We start from the raw sequence: 20,257 nt of genomic DNA, 5'->3' as shown, positions 1-20,257 counted from the left end.
CTCTGTATGGTGAGGAAATTGAATAAGATGCTATATATCTGTGATTCTCAACCTGTGGTCTATGACCCTTTTGGGGTCATATATCAGATATCCTGCAGATCAGACATTTACATCGCTATCCTTTAACAGTAGCAACATTTTACTTATGAAGAAGCAATGAAATAATTTTATGGTTGTGTGGTCACCACAACATGAGGAACTTTACGAAAGGGTCACAGCGCCAGGAAGGCTGAGAACCATTACTATATATGAAAATGCTTCATTGGGCATAGTCAGATGTTAAATGCATCTGTGTTATTCATGTGGTTAAATGCATTTGCTGTATAGTTATGAGGGCTGGAGGTCAAACTTTAGCACCCAACAACAAATATACCTGTAATGCCAGATACCAGGGATACAGGGATAGGAAGTTCACTGGGGTTCTGCACCTCCTAGCCTAGCTGAGAAAACATAGATCCCAGGTTCAGAGAAAGACCTTACCATAAAGAAATAGGTAGAGAGTGATACAGGATAGTGCATGGTTACTCTTTCCTCTAGACATTACATATTGCCATCTTAGGCTTTACCTCTGGTAGCCATGGCAACAAGAGCAGAACAACAGAATGGTAGCAATGCCTACTGTAACAGTATTGGAGCTATTGACACTTCTTGATAGATGAAGGAGGGAGATCTTTTCTGAGATCCCAGATGCTACTCTTCCACCCTTTCCCTCGCTGCAAGCTCTTTGCTGGTGCCCAAGTAAACAAAAAGGAAAGGGTTAATTAAAAGTGGGACCCAGTGGTATAACTTCCATGAGGTTTCCAACCATGATAGGGTAAGATTGGGATGCTACAGCTTTTCCAGTGTTATCCACACGCCTGTGACCTTTCATGTGATCTCTGTTAACAAACTCAATAAAGCCACTGGTCTTACCAAGTTGGACTCTGGTCTAATTGAACTTTGGTCTGCTTGTTAGTTACCATGTGGAGTAAGTGGACATTTGCTTGCATGCCTAAGGAAAAGGTGACACAGCAAAGGAGAGCATCTGACACACTTATAGTCTCTGTACATATAGCTGCACACATGTGTGCAGATCCTTATATAGATGCATACATGCTTTATTTAGGCAACTAATTCATTTAAAAGTGCTTCACTAGCGATATTTCACTCTATCATGAATGCTTAGAAAATGTTAGGTATTGTTAAAAAAAAAACCCAGCAGAATATAGAAGCACCATGCTATAGTTCAAACACATAGTATAAGGTGATATCTCTCTACCTTTACTTCATCATCTGAAAAGGAAGATTTAAGCACCATGGGGCAGTTAGTTCAAACTGGAGGCTGGAGACTTGACACAAGCCAGGGTCATGTGAGAAGAGGTGAACCTTAGTTGAGAAAATGTTTCCAATAAACTGACCTGTAGTCAACTCTGTTTTCTTGATTAATGACTGATGCGGCAAGGCTTGGCCTGGTGTGGTGTGGGTGATGTCACCCTGGAACACATGGTTTTGGGTGGCCCAAGAGTAAACTGGGTGAATCCTGGGGGAAAGCCATTACAAAGCATTCGACCATGGTCTCTGCTTTAGTTCCTGTCAACAGGTTCCTGTCCTGCCTGTGTTTCTTCTGATGATGGACAGTTATCTGAAAGCCACCTAAGCCCTTTCCTCTCCACATTGCTTTGGTCATGTTGTTTTATGACAGTAAGAGAAACCCCAAACCATCTTTCTTGTAGCAGCACAGTGGATCTGGCACCCAGCACAGTAGCAGGTATAAAGCAGGTGCTCTATTAATTGCAATAAAAAAAGAACAACATAGTCATGCCATATTATTCTGGAGCAAGCGACAACCCTTTGATGTTCACTTCTCTAGAGAAAGGACTCAGAACCGGACCAAGGACACTTCTCCCTTAGCCAGAACAGCAGGCCATTTTCCATAGAGCACCATTTACTGCTGGTGATTTTGCTGCCTTTTGGCTGAAAGACCCAGTCCTGCATTTAACTTCTTTTGTAAGTAGATGGGTTGTCTGTGCACTCAAAGGCCAAACTAACCATTTGCCAAGTGAAAGGACAGTTAATCACTGGGCTTTTTTTGCCTCTGGAATGCCAAAAATCAGTTTGCCCAACCTGAGAATATTTGATTTTGGCATCAGGTTAGCCACAATCTGATAACCAATTAGGAGTACTTGCAGATTTGGACTAACACTTTGGCTACCAGGCTTCTGTCTAATGTCGATGAACTGGAATCCATTATTGCTGATGTCAAAATAGCTTGGCAATGAATTGCTCTTTCAATACCCTGTGCCTGTTTTCTATGCAAATAGCGATCAGATTTACGGAACCTTCAGAGTACAGTCTTAGTTTAGAAATCAACGTAAACAAGTGGACTCAAAGGTTATCAAATGTGTAAAGTGCATGAAATTATTTTGTGATTGCAGCGTGTTATTAACATCTAGACTAGGGGTCCTCTGCTTCAGAAATAGGACCTAAAGCAAAATTGTAGAACAGAGAGCATGGTGGTGAATATCTCACAGACATAAAACTTTTATGACAGAGAAGTTTTTATTAAGGACAGCGCCCTGTGTGGAGTGTTCTATTCAAAATAGAAGTCATGGAACATTTAGAAAAGGGACAATGGATTCCAGGTGTCTAAGCCAAGACTGACCTGCAGAGTTGTCACCGCGACAAAGAATGTATGTGTACTACATCCCATGGAGGTTCTTGTAATGGGAACAGATTTTTGTCCTGAAGCCTTACACTCTCTCCTGGGGCCCATAAACGCTCACTTTTGGTTCCCTTCAGAGTCTGTTCTGTAGTCTACTAACTTTTTAATCACTAGTGGGTACCTGTAATCCCATGCCTAAAAGAAAAATATATTTGTAGATGTTCTACATCTAAGCAAATAATAATTCCAAAGTTCTAATCTTTTTTTTCCTCAAACATTGTGTTATCCTCCACCCTGCCTCTCATGAGCACAGCTCTGTATTCCTTTTGTAATTTTAATATAGTTTCAGGCATATTTATTTTTAACTTCATACAAAATAAGGATCATGTTGTATCTTTTCTTTGAAGAACTATTAATATTTCCTAAATGTTATGTTAAGATTTGTCTGTATAGGTTATATGTCACTATCAGATATTTGGTTTGCTAACTTTATAATACTTTATATTAATATTCTATATATTTGAATATATCACACTCTTTATCTCTGCTAATGGGAATCAATGCTTTGCATGCCCCTAGTTAAACACTTTTAAACTTATTTTTATTCATTTAGATTTTTCTCTGTGTATGTATGTACAGGCACATGGATGTCAGAGGACACATGGGAGTTGATTCTCTCCTTCCACCATATGAGTTGTGGGGATTGAATTTCTATCATTAACCTTAGAAGCAGGTATCTTTACCTGATGAGCCATGTGGCTGGCTTGCCCATGTTATTTTAATTAGATATTGAATATTTTCATACATGTCTTAAATGTATGCAGTAATTTCTATTAGGTATATTCCTGGTTGTGAAATTGGTGGATTATAGGCTATCTGATGTTAATATTGAACAGTAGTTTCAAAGTAGTTTATGAAGAGGCTTATCACATGTATACATTTACCATTAATGTCAGAGTGACCATATGGGTTCATATCCTCCTACAGTATGAACAAGTGTAGTTATAACTTAAATTCACCAACAGCTGAAGATGATATTTTTATATTAACCCTTAGGACCAAGAGCTGAGAAGGGGAAGGTTTGGATATGGGCTTTGTGTCACTATTGACTATTAGTTTTTCTTGCTTTATAATAGCCTAGTCTCCTGATATGTGAGTCTTTATTCCTCTGCTCCAGTGAACCATTTCTAACCTGCGTGCATGTTACAGAGTGCAATCCTAACACAACTGAAGAGTGACAGAGCACATTGCCATCCTCACACCTGTCCGGCAAGCTTCACAGGATGTCGTCAGCAGCACCCTCAAAAGCAATGTGGCAGAGAGGACTCAAATGCTGCAATTATTTGGTTCAGAATGCCTTAAGTCAATTGCAAGGTCAAACTCTGATCTTAGGAACAAGCATTTCTCACATATTTATGTCTGGCCCTTTAAATAGAAATTATAAGAATTTATTTCAAAGCATTTTTACCTTTTGTCCTTTTAAAACTCGTTTAAACTTTGAGTAGAATAAAGGTGAGATTAATTAAAAGATTAAGTATCCTGTAAGCTTTTGATGAATTTTTCACTCACCAATTCCCAACAATAATATTTTCAGCTGGATCAGGAATAACACATGTCTCTTGAGAATTCTCAGTAATAAAATTGGAGGCATGGGATTCACAGTAGGAAGCTGAGAGAGGTGAGGGTTTGTTTGTTTGTTTGTTTGTTTTTCTAGAATGATATTTCAAAATTGTCACAACCCTGCTACTGCATTTTAAAATTTCACAGTGGTAAAATTGTGTGTGTGTGTGTGTGTGTGTGTGTGTGTGCCTGCGTGTGTGTGTGTAAGAGACACAGAGAGAGAGAGACAGAGAGACAGAGACAGAGTCAGAGAGACAGACAGAGACAGACAGAGAAAAGGAGAGAGGGAGCCGTGGGGGGAGTTTCAGTTGCCTTCTATCTCTGTGGCATGTGTTGGTTCTGGGTTGTGAACAGTTATAGGGGATATAAAATGAACAGTTGAACCAATAGCAAGGAAAGCTTGGTTTCTTTTAAATATTCTGGCTAAAAGGGGAGAAATGCACTTAAATCCTTGGTGAGAAAGATCTGCTGTCATGCATGGTCAGCTCAGGGTTCCGGCCGCAGTTGGGGCTTTATGTCTTCATTAGAGAAGGGTTTTAAAGGAACTAGAAAGGCATTTGGGAAAGGCTGGCTCCTAGTGTTTATACAACTCACTCACACAGGCCAGGTTCTTTGAAGGGCTCTGGGACAGCTCAAGTGAGAAATTAATAGATTTGTAGGCATCAGAGACAGTGACTTCCAGTGGGCGAGGAACAGTTTCAGAGGGCGTGGCTTTGTCATATGGGGCAGAACCCTATTCTTATAGAAGGAAGACTAATGACCAGTCCAGCTGAGTTGTGAAAAGAGAGGTTTTATGTTAGTCATTTTTTCAACTATCAAGTTGTGGGTCCTAGTGCCAGCCTCAGGCTGGTTGCTGCTGGTGTGGCTCTTGTAGCTTTGAGGAACATGCAACAGGCATTCAGTGGGATGTTTGCCAAGCCCCCTGTGTTCTTCTGGCCTTGAGGAGGCATCCCTTGTGCAGACTGCTCTCTTGTCATCTACTTCTGTGTGCATTAACAGGAGGAAGGAAGGTCCAGAAAGTAAAGTATATCCAATTAGTGGCACTGCCCATGACTGGAGGTGACACTGGGTACAACTGCTCTCATCTGTCCCCTCCACCTTCAGCTCCCTGGATCTGGGATTACTGCTACTGCCTGACTCTGTCTTCTGCAGACATGGGAGGAGGCTGACTAAGATAAACTGTTCAGTCCCTGTTCTCTCTGCCACTTGTGGCTCACATGCTTGTCCTTTGCCTTCTGTTTAGGACTTTTTCTCTGTGCTCCCTTCACTGGCCACTTGCCCGGTAAGCAGTCAGCACGGCATCACCCTCCTTCCTCACAGCTCTGCACTTGGTAATTTGTCTTCTCTCTCAGCTTTGTGGTCCCTGTCCCCAAAGCACCTTTTGAAAACCACACTTGCCTAATGTCATTCTCCCTTGTTCTTTTTCATGGAAGCGACATGCTTGAGTATCATGAACTCAAGTATAGGCTTTTCCCCTTCTTTTTCCTATTGCGGAAAGAGTACTAGAAATCAAATATTTCTCTGGTATTCATATTGCATTAAGTGTTTTAATTAACCAAGGAATGGTTGAGAGTATACATAACAGTATATAAAAGTCGTACACAAAAACCACATCATCTCTAAAGTACAGATTTTCATATCATATTGAGGTGAACCATGTTCTGAACTCTTCATGAGAGAATAAGGGATGATCGTACTTGTTTGTTGCCTGCCTACAGCCTCTCATTGGTGCTAAGAGCTGTCTAAACTGCTTATTATTGGATTGTGAAATACTATGAACCAGCATAATAATATTTGTTGAATAATGGAGTGGATTCAGCAAAGAACGAGCATCAAATGCATAGGAACAGGAGTGAGCGAAGCCCCATCTGGGCCCGCTTTTCCAAATGTGTTTTATCTCGAGAACACAGTTGATGCTGCTTAGAAGATTGGATTCAGAAAACATCTGAGGCTGTGTCTACACGAATTATTTGTTGTGAGCTTGCCTGCCTTTCTTGGCTGTGTGTTGGCTTAGCTTCCTGTAGGGCAGACATTCCACCCTCTTAGGAGCTAGTTATCTTGCCTAGGGAGCATGCTTCCAAAGACCCTGTGAGGTGCCTTTGAAAACTAATCCATATGTGGCTGAGCAAATATGAAACAAAGTGTTCAGGAGATTCAAAAGGAGGCAGAAATTGGCCCTCTGCCTCTTCCACCCCCTGTGCTAAGTACTGAAGGTTGACATCACTCCAGGATTAAAGGAGAACACACTCTTGCTCAAACACCAATATCTGAAACACAGGGGGAAAAGGCTTATAGAACAAAACTGGCCAAAGAAATTGCTTTTTGAATAAACGCTTCCTTCTCCGGAGTTGTGCCATGGCAGATACCGCTTTTAGAAAGAGTTTCATTTCATTTCTCAGTGAGCATGTTTTTAGAAGCAGGAGGCCTGAGGAAATCAAACTGGTAGAAATCTCTAGTCCCTGTCAGTTCACAAATTTCCCACCTTCTGGAAAGCCAGTAGAGCTCAGCCGCAAAGGAGCCTGGGGTGAGACATCCATCAACAGTCCATGATTACTTCCTGGGAGCTGCCCTGTGTTGCAATTTACCCCTCAGATGAGAGGGGCTCAAGCTGGACTTTGGGTCCAGCTTGAATCTCTCTTTCTGCAACTGTGCCTGTGTTTTCCATGCTGCTGTGCAGCCCATGTGTACAAAAGTGTTGACCAAATCAAAATTCTCCAGAGATTAGCAAGGGTTCAGTGGTCTAGTGGGAGCCAGCAAACTTTAAAATGAACAAACAAACAGCAACAACACCGTTCCAAAATAGCCATGGCAAGGGCTGAACGAATTATGTTCCTAGCTGACTTGAGGTTCATCAGGAAAATGGGAATGGTGAAGTTGGGTAGTATGTTGGGAAGGAAACAGCAGATTAGTGACACATTGGGTGGGTGGCTTCTGGAAAGGCTGCTGCTGTCAGACTGGTGAGGTGGCAAGGATACAAAGAGGGACATTACTGTGGCTAATCCATTTCTGCCATAAGTGTAGAAGTGAGAGTAGAAGATTTTTACTAAAGTGAAACTTGTCAGTGGTCTATAATTATTTGAAGAGCAAAGACCTGCTAATGGAAGAAATTGATCTTTTGACCAAACTCTAGTAGGCAGGCTCTCACTATGATGGGAACAGCCAGCTCATCTCTTATATGAGTCAGTCATGGTCCTACAAACATAAGGCTCTATGTGGAAGAATTTAACAGTGAGGGGATCCTAAAAATATGGCAAGCCATACTTCATCCTGTGTATGCTGATGATTCTCAACCCTCACAGCGAAGCTCTGGGCTTTCAGCCCTGATATGCTGTAAGAAATTTTGCAAGCATCACAGCAGGGCCCTTGAAATTTTGTCATATATACATCTCAGCATAGCTATGGAGATTATTCTCCTGACATGTGCCTCTGATGTTTCAGTTGAAACCAGCTCTGCTCAGGACCAGGAGACATTTTTGATGTTTGTTTGACTCCCTCTAACACAGTTTTTAGGGGTAACTGCACAATCTAGTGTAAGTTGTTTAAGGCAGTTTTCTGATGGCATGTGAGTAACCTGAAAGAGCCACTCTTGTTTGCACAGGTTTTATGGCTACGTTCTATATTGTCATAGTGTTCACAGTTAGCTGAGAAATATCTAGTCCAGAGCTCATGTCTCATATGCCGCTTTGGTAATTGGTTCAACAATGTGATACTTTAATATATAATTGGATAAGCAATTGGATTCTGTTATATAGTACAGTGGTTTGGCATAATTATTTTCCAATTCTGTGGTTTTTCTCATTGATAAAAACTTTGGAGGTTACAAATTCTTAAACATCAACACTCTATACTTCTGAAAAGAGGGATGACACTAATTAATAGAGGAGCTGATTCAGCATTCTGGCTCTGTAGGCAATACTTACACATGGAAATTATTTCAAGCATGTTATGGTTAAATTAAATCTTTGGCAACTAATAAAATGATGGGTGCTCTGATGACATCCTGAATTTCTCTATAACCTGTCAAATAACTGGCTTTGGCATGCCTTTAGTGAGTAGAGACCACTATGAGATTCATCTATGTCTATGAGATTCATCATCTAAGTAGAAAGGTATCAGCGAATGCATTGTTTTATTGAACAAATATTTGAAGAGCTCAAGGGTTCAAAGGAAAGAGAAGCAACAAGCAACAACCCCGGGGTAGGGCAAGGACTGAGCAGGGCTTGGTGGTCTCACCTGTAACCCATTTGTAGAGGAGTCCAAGGCAGGAGGATGAACTAGAACTACATAGTAAGATCCTGTCACAAAGCAAAGCAAGACACAAAAGATCATTTGTCAGGTCACAAAGACAGTGCAAATATTGGCAAGTTTGCTCAGCACTCAGAAAAACTATTCCTTGTTCACCACACAAAGTGCTGAGAGAAGGCAGAGGTGATAGGGTTAAGCAAGACATAAGGAATCATTGTGGATAGTACACTGCATCTTAGTGTCAGGGGAAGATGGGGCATGGTTTCTTGAGGACTTTGGCCATTGTTTGACTGGATACAGGCAGAACAGCTTGAGGCAGGAAGAGAAAGATGTTCACACAGGTTCAGGGCAGTTTCTGTAAGGGAACCAGGATGCTTGTACTTTATGGACAAGTGCCAGGACAGAACAGCTATCTATAAGGAAATGCTAAGCTCATGGCTCATGACCATGTTAAGTTATAAGGAACCCAAGCTCCACATACCCCTATCCCATCTCTCATTGTTCTCATATGCCAGCTACCATAACTTATCCCCTCTACCTCATCTTCCAGTCATTCCTTAGGGAAAGTTACTCTGTCTTTTCACCTCTCTGCTTGTAACTCTATAGGACCTACTAACTCTGCACACAAACTAAAACCCACACTAAGCATATCTACGTTTTGGTAATACATTTTTCAAATTAACTCCTGTTTTCAACTTCAGTAAGTGCCCTGCACAGAGACCTCAATAATTTGCCATAATTGAAAATGATCTAAAGAAAACAATCTTGTGGCAGATACGGTGACATTCTGGATGGCTTCTCCCACTGTTTCAGAAGTCATGTTGGTGCTACATTGGGAACATATTGACACTCATTAAGACTTTTTCCTCCATCAGTTAGTAGAGCCTAAAACATAAGTAAGAAGACTAGAATTGAAAGTTAGATAATGCTTATTTTAAAAAATTATTTTATTACTTTGTTTGTATGAACATTTTGCCTGCATATATGTCTATGAACCACGTGTCCTACACACACACAGAGGACAGAAGAGGGTTCAAATCTCCTACAGATGATGTTACAAATGGTTGAGAACCACCATGTGACTGCTGGGAATTGAACCCAGGTCCTCTGCAAAAGCAAAATGTGCTTTAAAGCACTGAGCACACCCCCTAGCCCACAGATTCAAAGGTATTTGTAGTATGCATGTGTAGAACTGGGGACCATCTTCTGGACCTCTGACATGTGTGTCCTACCTTTAAACTCTTGGGATAGTCAGGTCCTGGTTAGAAGCTGCCCATACCACATAAGAAAGCTGCTGTGGTTAGCTGATGATGACACATGATATAGGAGACCTGGCTCAGATAGCACACACAGACAGCATTTTCGTTGCTCATAGAAACCCTTTCTCATACAAGGTATTAAACCCATTCCAAATCTGTGATGTTTAAATACAAACTCTATTGCAGGATTTTCTCTGTCCAACCACATTAGGGTAGTGGCAGGCCTGTGATTGTACAGGGAAAAGGAGGTGGAGCTAGGAGTTTGGGGGACAGAGAGAAATAGAGAGGTTGCAAGAGGGGAGAAGGAGAGAAGCCAACATGGAGGCAGACAAGCAAGAAAATGATCCTGATCCCATGTGGTCTTAAACAGCCACAAGTAGCTAAGCTTTTTACAAGGTTAGAATAATTGGGTTAAAGCTTTATCTTTATCAATTGGTTCTGAAATTATTGTATTGGCATTTTGTAAATTGTGATCTTATTGTTATATAAATCTGATTGGATAATTAAGCTTTAAGAGTCCTGTTTATACTGGGTAACTAGGTGTTGAAATGGCTGATTGTGAGTGTGGGGGGCATTTCATGAAAGTGAGATAAACTCTCAAACTGGGAGAGAGTAGCTCAGCATGAGAACACACCAAGCAGAATCCCACGAGGGCATAGTGTTTTGGTCTGCCACTGGAGTGGGAACATGGACAGGCAGGGCAGGAGAGATGGAGAGATGACTTTTTTAATACTTCCTGCAACAAAACTCTGATCTTCAATCTAGAGAACTAATCTCCTTTTCCAAGAACATTTGGATGGGACTTCCAGTCCATATCCATCATTCCAACTCTTATTCCATGATGCATGCATGAATCTGCCTGCCTTATTGAATAAGACTCCAGAAGACAAGGATTTTCAGCTTAAATATCAAGCTATCACTCATAAAACTGAGTCCAGAGCCTGGAATAAATGTGTGCCTGATAAAGCAGTTGAGAGCAATATCAAGAGAATCATCTTTAAAGATGAAAGATGAACTTAACTGTCCTATTTAATTCTTTTCCATTCAATAATTTACTGACCTTACCTTACAAAAACAGAAACATTCACCCATAGAAATGTTTATTTAAGCTCTTTTGTCTGTATTTTGCTCTATAAAACTGATAATAATAAAATATATCCCTTTATTTTTTTTAATATATCCCTTTATAAGTGCGGCCAGGTTTCTCCTCAGATACTTGCTCTTTAAGGAACACATTGAATTGGTTTTCTCCCTTTTGAAGGCAGCTTGCCATCTATTCCAGGTTAGTCCCACATTCTACAATACATTCAAACGACTGGGAATCATTTCTCCTACTGTATTCCATTACAGAACTAGAGAAGCATCAATAGCCAAGACAGCTTGAGCATCCCATGGGGGAATTAATCACTTCCCCATATCCTTGTGATAACACACTCGATGTGCAGGGGGGGGAGCATGTCAGAATCCACACAGATCAGCACTTCTAGCAGAAATCCTCTTAACACTTCCTGCCCGGAGAATCATTTCAAGCAGATCAAGTGAGATGACTACAGATACATTTTTTAAAAATCTCTTTTCAAAAGTTTTATAGAACCAGAGCTCCCTTGGAGGAGCCATCACATACTTTGGTGTGTTGAACAGGAATAAAGTCCTTGGTTCAAGTTTTTGCAAACTTTGTCACTTTGCTACAGACCTTCCATCAAATAATGAAGCACCTGTGAGGAATTTCAACTTTTATGGCATCAGAAAGAAAAGAGCCGTGATGTGAGCACTGTCACAGAAGCTGAGTCACGTTTAGCTTCTGGGACTTAAGATAGAGATGGAGCACTCCAGTATATCAAATCCTAGTGCAGTCAGAAGTGCTGCTATGCCATGTACCACTAAGGAATAAAAACCCTGACAAGCAAACTGCAACACTCTTGACAACAGATTACATTTTGGTCTCAGAGATGTTGAAATGTGAAGAAGTGTACATCTTGTGACCAGTGCACTATAGAATTACAACGGTGCTCATGATTTGTATAGGACACATTACAGTAATAATAGTGGCAATAAAGGTACATCATGCTATTCTTGAATTTGATATGTTTGATCAACCTGCCCCCACATTGGTCCACAGCTAATTCAGGGACAACCAGATTATTAGCTGCAGCTCACAGTCTTCCTATAGCAACTTTCTAAGGTGAGTTACCAGATCAAATATGGAAGCCCTTTTAAATTTTGATTTTGGACATTAAAAACACATAGGGCTGGAAAAATGGCTGTGAGTAAAGTGTCTGATATATAAGCATGTAGATTGAATTTGGTCCCCAACACCCAGGGCAAAAGATGTGCCTCTGTACTCTCAGATTCCAGCATCTCGTCTAGTGAGCCAGTGTAGTTGAATCAGCGAGCTTCAAATCCAGTGAGACACTATTAGACAATACAGTGATAACAGAAGATATCTGGCATTGACCACCAGGCTTTCCCATGTGTATAAAAAAAGGATACATATATGCCTGTACACACACACACACACACACACACACACACACACACACACACACACACACATTTTAGTATAAATATGGCCCTAGATTATTTGTGAAATGTTGCTACATCAAACAATTAAATAAATGTCTTACTAATGATGAATGTACCAAACATGGCAACTGTGCTCTAATGAGAGTTTGGACTGCCTTTGATCTTTCCATGTATTTTCACTCTTGGATGCTGATTTGCTTATTGCTAATACCCTACTTCCACCTTGTAACAACTAGGAAGCTAGAGATTACTGTGACCAGTTATAGAACCGAAGGATCTAGGTTCTGTTTTAGACATATGCCATTAGAATTAATGAACAGGGCCTTCAGCTCTGACTATAACTTTGTGTACTTGGTGAGGTCAATAAGGCCACAACATGGATGCCACTAAGGAGCCATCAAAGGAGGTATCTTATTCTTGGAAGACTTGCTAAGCAACTTAGCAACTTGCTAAGGTGGTCAGTGGTCACTTGTGAGGACAGTGTGTCTAGCCTAACACTGATAATAAACAACAGTGGCAACAGCCAACAGTAACAAGTACTTTCTGTGCCAGGCACTGTTGACAAGTCTTTCCGAGCTTTCCTTTTACAAAAAGGGTAACAGAGGTAGAGGAATTTGTCTTTGAAACTGTTAAACCATAGACTTAGACTATTAACATAGACTGTTAAACCATAGTCTTAGGGTTTTATTGCTGTGAAATGAGATTGTGACCATGGCAACTCTTATAAATGACATTTAATTGGGACTGGTTTACAGTTTCCAAGGCTTAGTCCATTATCCTCATTGCAGAAAGCATGGCAGCATGCAGGCAGACATAGTGCTGGAGGAGCCAAGAGTTCTAGATCTTAATCAGCAGGCAGCAGAAAGAGACTGTGTTCCATACTGGGTGTAGCTTGAGCATAGGAGAACTCCAAGCCTGCCCCTACAATGACACGTTTCCTCCAATAAGGCCACACCTTCTAATAGTGTCACTTCCTATGGCCAAGCATTCAGACATCTGAGTCTATAGGGGCCATTCCTGGGGAACCCTTGTTAGATACTCCTTAAATAATATCCTCTTTCCTATAACTTTTCTGGTTTTTCCCCCCACCCCACATACTAAGTTCAGGGATTAAACGTACGCCTGGCTATGATAAGACCATTTCTTTGTGAAATCTAGGTGACATCCACCCAGCTCTGTCCATTTGGTAATCGTATAGTACTAGAAACCAACCATTTAGTGCCTGTCTTCCCTGGGTGGGTGCCTTTGACTACAGGAGAGAACACTGGTTCTTGGCACTGGAAGGACAGATAGGACATTGGGTATGATAGTTAATTAGGCATTGACTTTCCCTTCTAGCAGCCTAATCTGGAAATTCGTCTACAAATGAAACTTCCCTACTATGGCTCACACAAGGCAAATCTGCCTTTTGGGTAATCTATTGCTTAAGATCATGGAGTTCCTATTTGTTAGTCTGGCAACAGATTTCTGTGGCCACATTCTTAGATTGCCTCAGATACTTTTCACAAACTTCTGCAGGTTTATATTTTTTTAGTTTCCATCATGGCTCTTGTAATGCACAAGTCTTTTCCTCCCAGGTTGTCCCAAGCCTCCTAGTTCCTATAGAGACTGCAGCCTCCTGCACAAGTTAGCATCATCAAGGTACTTAGACAAATCTTGCCTTCCAGATGCCCCATTGACTTACAGTAAACAAAAGTAAAGCACTCTCCAATGGGATTTACAAAGGACAGATGCAATACAGGTCCTTGGTTGTTATCTGCGGATTCAAGCAACCACTGATCAAAAATAGCAAAAAACAAATGGCATCTCTACTCACCACAAGCAGAATGACTATTTTCACATCATTTGTGCAGTATTGGGATTTGTAGATAATTTGCAAGAGGGAACGTACGTCAGATTATATGCAAAGGTTATATGCAAATATATGAATTTTATATCTAAGACTTAAACAACTCTAGATTTTGGTACCCTACGAAAAGCTGCTGTAACCATGGATACAAGTTACCAGCCATGCTTCTGTTCGTATAAGAGCCCTTATCTATATACATTGCCCTCTTTCCTTTAAAAGTTTAGTTTTTTTTTTTTTTTTTCTTTTCAAATTCTCTAAACATTGAGTCAGAATCCTTGGTGTGTCTTTTAAGGTGTGTCTCTAGCAAGTCCACTGGTAATGCAGGCTTTAGCTGTTTTTTTTCAGAAAACCACAAGCTTTCAACCAGAGTCTTCAAAAGTTTTATTAATAATAGTCATGTCCAACAGAACTTCCGAAACATGTTTAGTTTGTGCTATTGGTTCTTTAGTTCCTGGAAATAACGTCTAAGCGCTGCCATCTGTAAGGCATATGATACCAACAGAGGGTGCCTAATAAACCAGGAAGCATTAATGTTCTAAATTATTTGGCATCAGCTAGTATGGTCTGTGTTGACAAGTCTGCTTTAAGCTTGATTTCTGTGTCTTCCTGTGGCAATGCCACAGTGGGAATGCCATGTTCTCTAGCTCCTTGTCTCCCCCATCAAACTGTTAGAAGATGGATTTATAACAGACCTAAAGGTAGTAGCAAAATGAAAATTAGTTCTTGGGTAGAATAGCAATCCCATTTGACTTGCCCATAGCAACTGTGTCATATCTGCTTCTACGAGCAAGAAAATGACTTCTTAATGTACTTTTCTTCCACTAAGAAGAATTAAATCTGTGTGGCAAAATGGAAAACCAGTGTGCTGGCAGCCAAATTCTGAAAGGAAGATCCATGACCCTCATAAAGATATTTGTGGCCTAGTTCTATGCTAATGAACCTCATTTAGGCTCAGACTTGCTCAGTGTGGAAATATAGCCCTGCTGGAGAGCGAGGGTATCTTTCCCATACTATGTTGTCTTCCACATCAAAGTTGCTCTGAGACAAATGGGAGAAATTCTTTGTCTGCTATAGGCTGCCAAGGTGGAATCCCTGAAGTAGGATGAGGTATTGGGGGTTCAAGAAAATGAATATTGCTATTTTAGTTGGAAATTTTTATTAGTATTGTGTATATTGTATGTAGGTGGGGTTAGTAGATCCACATATGCGTGTGAAGGTCAGAGGACAAGTGTGTGGAGTGATTCTCCCTGTTCATTTTACCATGATTCCCAGTGATCAGCTTGTCATGTTCCTATGTTACTCTTTCAGTCTGAATGTTTTGCTGAGCTCACAAAGTTACTTTCAAAGTTCATGTTCAAGGTGAGAATATATGCACTGAAGTGTAGACAGTAACTATGGAATTGTGTAGATTCTCCAAGATTAAGGACTGGTTAGGGAAAATGCTGGCACCTAGCATTATCTACCTGGGTAAGTAAATTAATTTCCTCCAGGGCAGATGGAGTTAGATAGTGTCTGCCTACCAATGGGAAGCTGTAAGGGTTATGTGTGAAATAATGATCAGCAGAGACACTGCCCCCACCCCACATTAGAAGTGTTGGCCACCATTGGCTGCACTATTCAACAATTCAAGTCTACATAATACAAATCGCTAGACTGCACCTGTGAACAAGCCTCATCTATAGATTACTACTGCACTCATATAGCCACAGGAAGGAAAGGTTCGATAATAAAACTGAAATATAATAGGAGATTAAATTCAACTGAAAACCTGCTCTCTGATAGAATTGACATGTGTTCACTAGATACAGAAATCTTACACATAGACATGCTTGTAAATATATATATGCATACCATTTGTAAATATATGTGGATATGTATTATATATGCTTATACACAGAGACACACACACACAGAATGCTCTAAAAAGGAACTTAATTAACTAAGTTGTTAATATTCTGTACTGTTTTCTCATAGTTTCCATTATAGCCGGTGCACTTGGATTCACAATGCTGCCACTTCTTAAAAGAAACTAGAAAAAAAGATCTGATAATGGAAAATGAATTCATTCACAGTTTAGGCAAATGAGTGTCTAGCTTCTAAGTTTCTTCCAGCCACAGTGTTTCTAACTCCTTGGAGCTCATACAATACAATGAAAACCAGAGAGAATGAATGGTAGGTAAACTGTAGGCCAGAATGAAGGATGTCCAGGAAGGATGGCTGGAGACAAGGCATAACTGCAGTCAAGGAAATCAATAACAGAACGGTGCCTGACAAACAGAAAGAGGCATGGAGGCTGTGGTGGATGGTGGGACACCATCCTCACCAAGCTCCCACTTTACTCAGCCTCAGTCTGTCACAGGCTTATCAGGCAAGCATACAGCAGCAGCGGCTCCAGTACAGCCCAGCCTTGTTATTCTATTGGAGAAGCAAGAAATGTCAAATCTTATGCGAAACTCTTTATTTTCGAAATTGGGCAATTAATGTAATTAAGATACACCTACAGGCCTCTAATTTGCAAACTATTTTCACTCTTCCTCTCTCCCCCAATGTTATTAAAACACAATCTCACGGACTCTTTAATAAGCCTATTACATTTTCTTTCTCCAAAGCTCCAGAAACATGACAGAGAAGAAGAGGACTCGCCAGCCTTTTGGAGATCTGAGAAGGAGATGGCTGCAGAGGCGGAGGCTCTGCGGGTCTACTTTCAGGTAAACATTGTCAAAGTACCTTTTATTCTCCTGCTGTAGTGAGTAGTGTCTTACTGCCTCTTTCTGCTAACCTCGGCCTAGTCCTCGAAGCTTCTAGCCTCGGTACAGTCTTATCTAGGCCTAGAATGTTTTCAGCTTCTGAGGCTTGCTGCTGAGTAAGCTCGCCCTTTCTAGTCCTCTCTGAACTCTGGCCGGCTGGTTCAACAACGCTCTTCTGGCTCAAACTCCTCTCCAAGCTGACTGATTCATTCTGGCTTTTGTCTAGGCCTCTTAATTGCTCTGCTTGGTCTCAAAGTAACTCTAGCAATTATTCCTAATCTTCTGCTCCATCTCATTCTCTGGATTATCCTGCCTTTTCCTGTGTCAAGCTTGTTCTCTTTTAAACCTGTCTCTATAAAACTCTCCTGATAAAACGCCCTCCTTCTCCCTCTCTGTGCTGCTCTCCTCTCCTCTCAACTCTACTGTCCTCTCTACAAACTCTACTGTATTCCTGCACTGGACTCTCTTTTCCTGTACTGTCTGTCTCTCCCTAAGTAGCTTCCCTTTCCTTTCTCTTGAGAGTTGGACATATCCTATTTTGTCAAATCTTTCTCTGATTCATCACTTTTTCTGTAGCTCAATTAGACATCACTTTCGAACATGGGTGCTTTCTTCTACAAACTAACTTTAGCTTCATTGTTTGTGACTAAAGGTGAGAGACTGTATTCCAGCTAGAGGGATTAAAGGTGTGTGCTAAAGACTGAGCCACACCCTAACTAGAAACAGGTTCAAATATCCGGTAACATGATGGGTCTCAGAAAAGCAAAAGCAATGGCTGGGAAGGAGGATAGATACATGGCAACACCAAGTCTCCCAAAGGGGATGAAAAACAAAAACAAAAACAAAAAACATGAAAACTGAGGAAACCCCTTGACCCATATGGGACTTACCCACATCTTAACACTGTAGGAATGGCCAGGAATCTGGAGGGAAAGTCAAAAGATTTCCAGGGTCTTGTGTCCTGGAATAACAAACTGGACCAGGAGTCTATGGTGAGTGGTAGAGATAGGGGTAACTTATAATAAGGAGAACACATCACAGCGAGCAAGCAAGCTAGAGAGCTGGGAAACTATAGGCTCTATGAGGAGAGTGGCAAACCTTTCTGGGCCATCTGTGTAACATCAGCCTCTCTGGAATTTCGAGTTTGTTCACGTAACTCTTGCTACTGTGTATTGTTATAATTGCTTACTTCATTGCAGATCTCTCATTATACGTCATAAATTAACTTCTAGTATATATACAGAACAAATTATTTAGAGAACTTGGCACTATTCCTGGTTTGAGGCATCCACTGGGGGTCTTGGACCGAATCCCCTGCAGGTGAAAAGAAAACTGTTGTATACTGTTTTGATATGAAATGCAAAGCAGTTCAAAGACATGTGTATCAGTTGGCCAATCTCTCCTCAGACTTCCTTTTAAAATACTTTAATTGCTCAGTGACCCAGAGGGCCTTCCCCTCTAGTGTCCTGTTGCCTGTACATAAAGTTTGGGATAATGTCAGGCTAGAAAGAGCACACTAAGGTCTCCCTCCAAGTGTGTCCAGGTACTTTCCTCCATCACAAAAAGTGTCCAGAGATGGAACAAAGTAATGTATGAGCTGAGAGGGAGGATTGCTCAAGGGTTAAGGGAAGAAATTCAGAAATCAGTCAAGATTGTCTATAAGAGCATTTACCTGTTTTTCTCTTTCTGTGATTTTTGAATGCTTCAGATTTTTTCTATTTCTTTTCCTACAAAATTCTGTGTAAATTTTTGATGTGTGCAGCAAGCAATTTTCCAAGGCCAATGGTAGGATGGTCATGAAGCAAAGGATACTTGGCATCCTCAGTAGGCCATGGTGGTCGCAGCCATTACAGTTCCCTTGTGTAGCCCTACAGGTGGTCTCTGTTTTCTCTCTGTCCTCCTGCCCCTCAGCTCAAGCATGCTGCTGCAGCCAAGCACTGCAAAGCTCAGTTCATTATGTCATGCATGCACCGAGTCAGAGGTCCTTTGCCTGAAGGAACACAGTGAAGTGTAGCAGAAGCTATTGCTTGTGTTTTATTTTTAACCTTTCCCTCTGTTCACCTTATATTCTGTCTGAAGAGAAGGTTTGGTAATAAACACCAGCCTTTGGGATAGACCAAACACTGCTTTCTATTCAATTTCTCTTCAGAAGTCTGGTGGATCACTTTGGAATGCCCAGATGAAATGAGGGTCCCACATCTCGAGGTTCAATTTATTAGGCTGAAATTGTTTTTCTGGCTTCCTACACAATGGGTGTTTTGAAGTAGAGGCGAGGAAGGTCTAGAATTTTGCAGAGGTCTTTGTGGAATTATAAGGGTCTACATCAGAATGGGTCATATATATGCATTAAGATTTTAACTTCTAACCCAAGATTCTTACATGATTGTTACCTGCTTCTGCACCAAGTCCTGAATTTACCTATCTTCTAAGTGAATTCATTTAACTGGCAACTCTTCCCAGAAAGACATTTGTCCTAGGCAGTCATACAAACCATTGGGCACCATGCCTATTCATTGATTTAATTAACTAAAACTTGCATCTCTCTTTAATGGGCTTTTGTTCAGACTAAATAAATGGCCTGTTGGGAAACCTGATATAGGTACTGAGACTAGAAAAAATACAGTAACCCCTGTATTAAATAGTCGGTCTTCAAGTTTTACCAAGAGGACTGCTGCACCTTGCAATACAAAGGAACTAAATATACCTCCCTGAAGACATATAGTCCTTAAATTAGTCCCTTTGTTTATTAGATATTGGCCTTTTCATTTTCTTTTTTTTTCAATTTTTATTAGATATTTTCTTCATTTATATTTCAAATGCTATCCCAAAAGTCACTTATACCCTCCCCCGACCCTGCTCTCCAACCCACCCACTCCCTCATCTTGGCCCTGGTATTCCCCTGTATTGGGCATATAATCTTTGCAAGATCAAGGGCCTCTCCTCCTTTGGGTTTTCTTTATTGTTTCTCCTTCCCTTTTTAGATCTTGGATGGTTTTGTTCAATTCCATCACCTGTTTGGTTGTGTTTTCCTGTAATTCTTTAAGGGATTTTTGTGTTTCTTCTTTAAAGCCTTCTACTTGTTTAGCAGTGTTTTCATGTAATTCTTTAAGGGATTTTTGTGCTTCCTCTTTAAGGCCTTCTACCTGTTTAGTTGTGTTCTCCTGTACTTCTTTAAGTGAGTTATTAATTTCCTTCTTAAAATCCTCTACCATCATCATGAGATATGATTTTAAATACGAATCTTGTGTTGGGGTATCCAGGACTCGCTGAGGTGGGAGTGCTGGGTTTTGATGATGGTGAACAGTCTTGGTTTCTGTTAGTAAGATTTTTATGTTTGCCTTTCGCCATCTGGTAATCTCTGGCGTTAGTTGTT

General features: G+C 40.8%; 1 protein-coding gene across 7 annotated transcripts in view; it reads left to right on the top strand.

Moving 5' to 3' along the window:
* Fhit (fragile histidine triad gene) overlaps window positions 1-20,257 on the top strand; it is a 1,611,970-nt gene that overhangs the window by 1,571,804 nt on the left and 19,909 nt on the right. For all 7 annotated transcript variants that reach the window (XM_030247649.1, XM_011244732.3, XM_006517924.1 and 4 more), the window contains one exon: window positions 16,747-16,845. In XM_030247649.1, coding sequence (XP_030103509.1) covers window positions 16,747-16,845 — 99 coding nt within the window. The remainder of the gene's footprint in view (window positions 1-16,746; window positions 16,846-20,257) is intronic.

Source organism: Mus musculus, chromosome 14 (assembly GCF_000001635.26).
Source record: "Mus musculus strain C57BL/6J chromosome 14, GRCm38.p6 C57BL/6J".
NCBI classification, from domain to species: Eukaryota; Metazoa; Chordata; class Mammalia; order Rodentia; family Muridae; genus Mus; species Mus musculus.
This window is presented reverse-complemented; position numbering and strand designations above follow the sequence as displayed.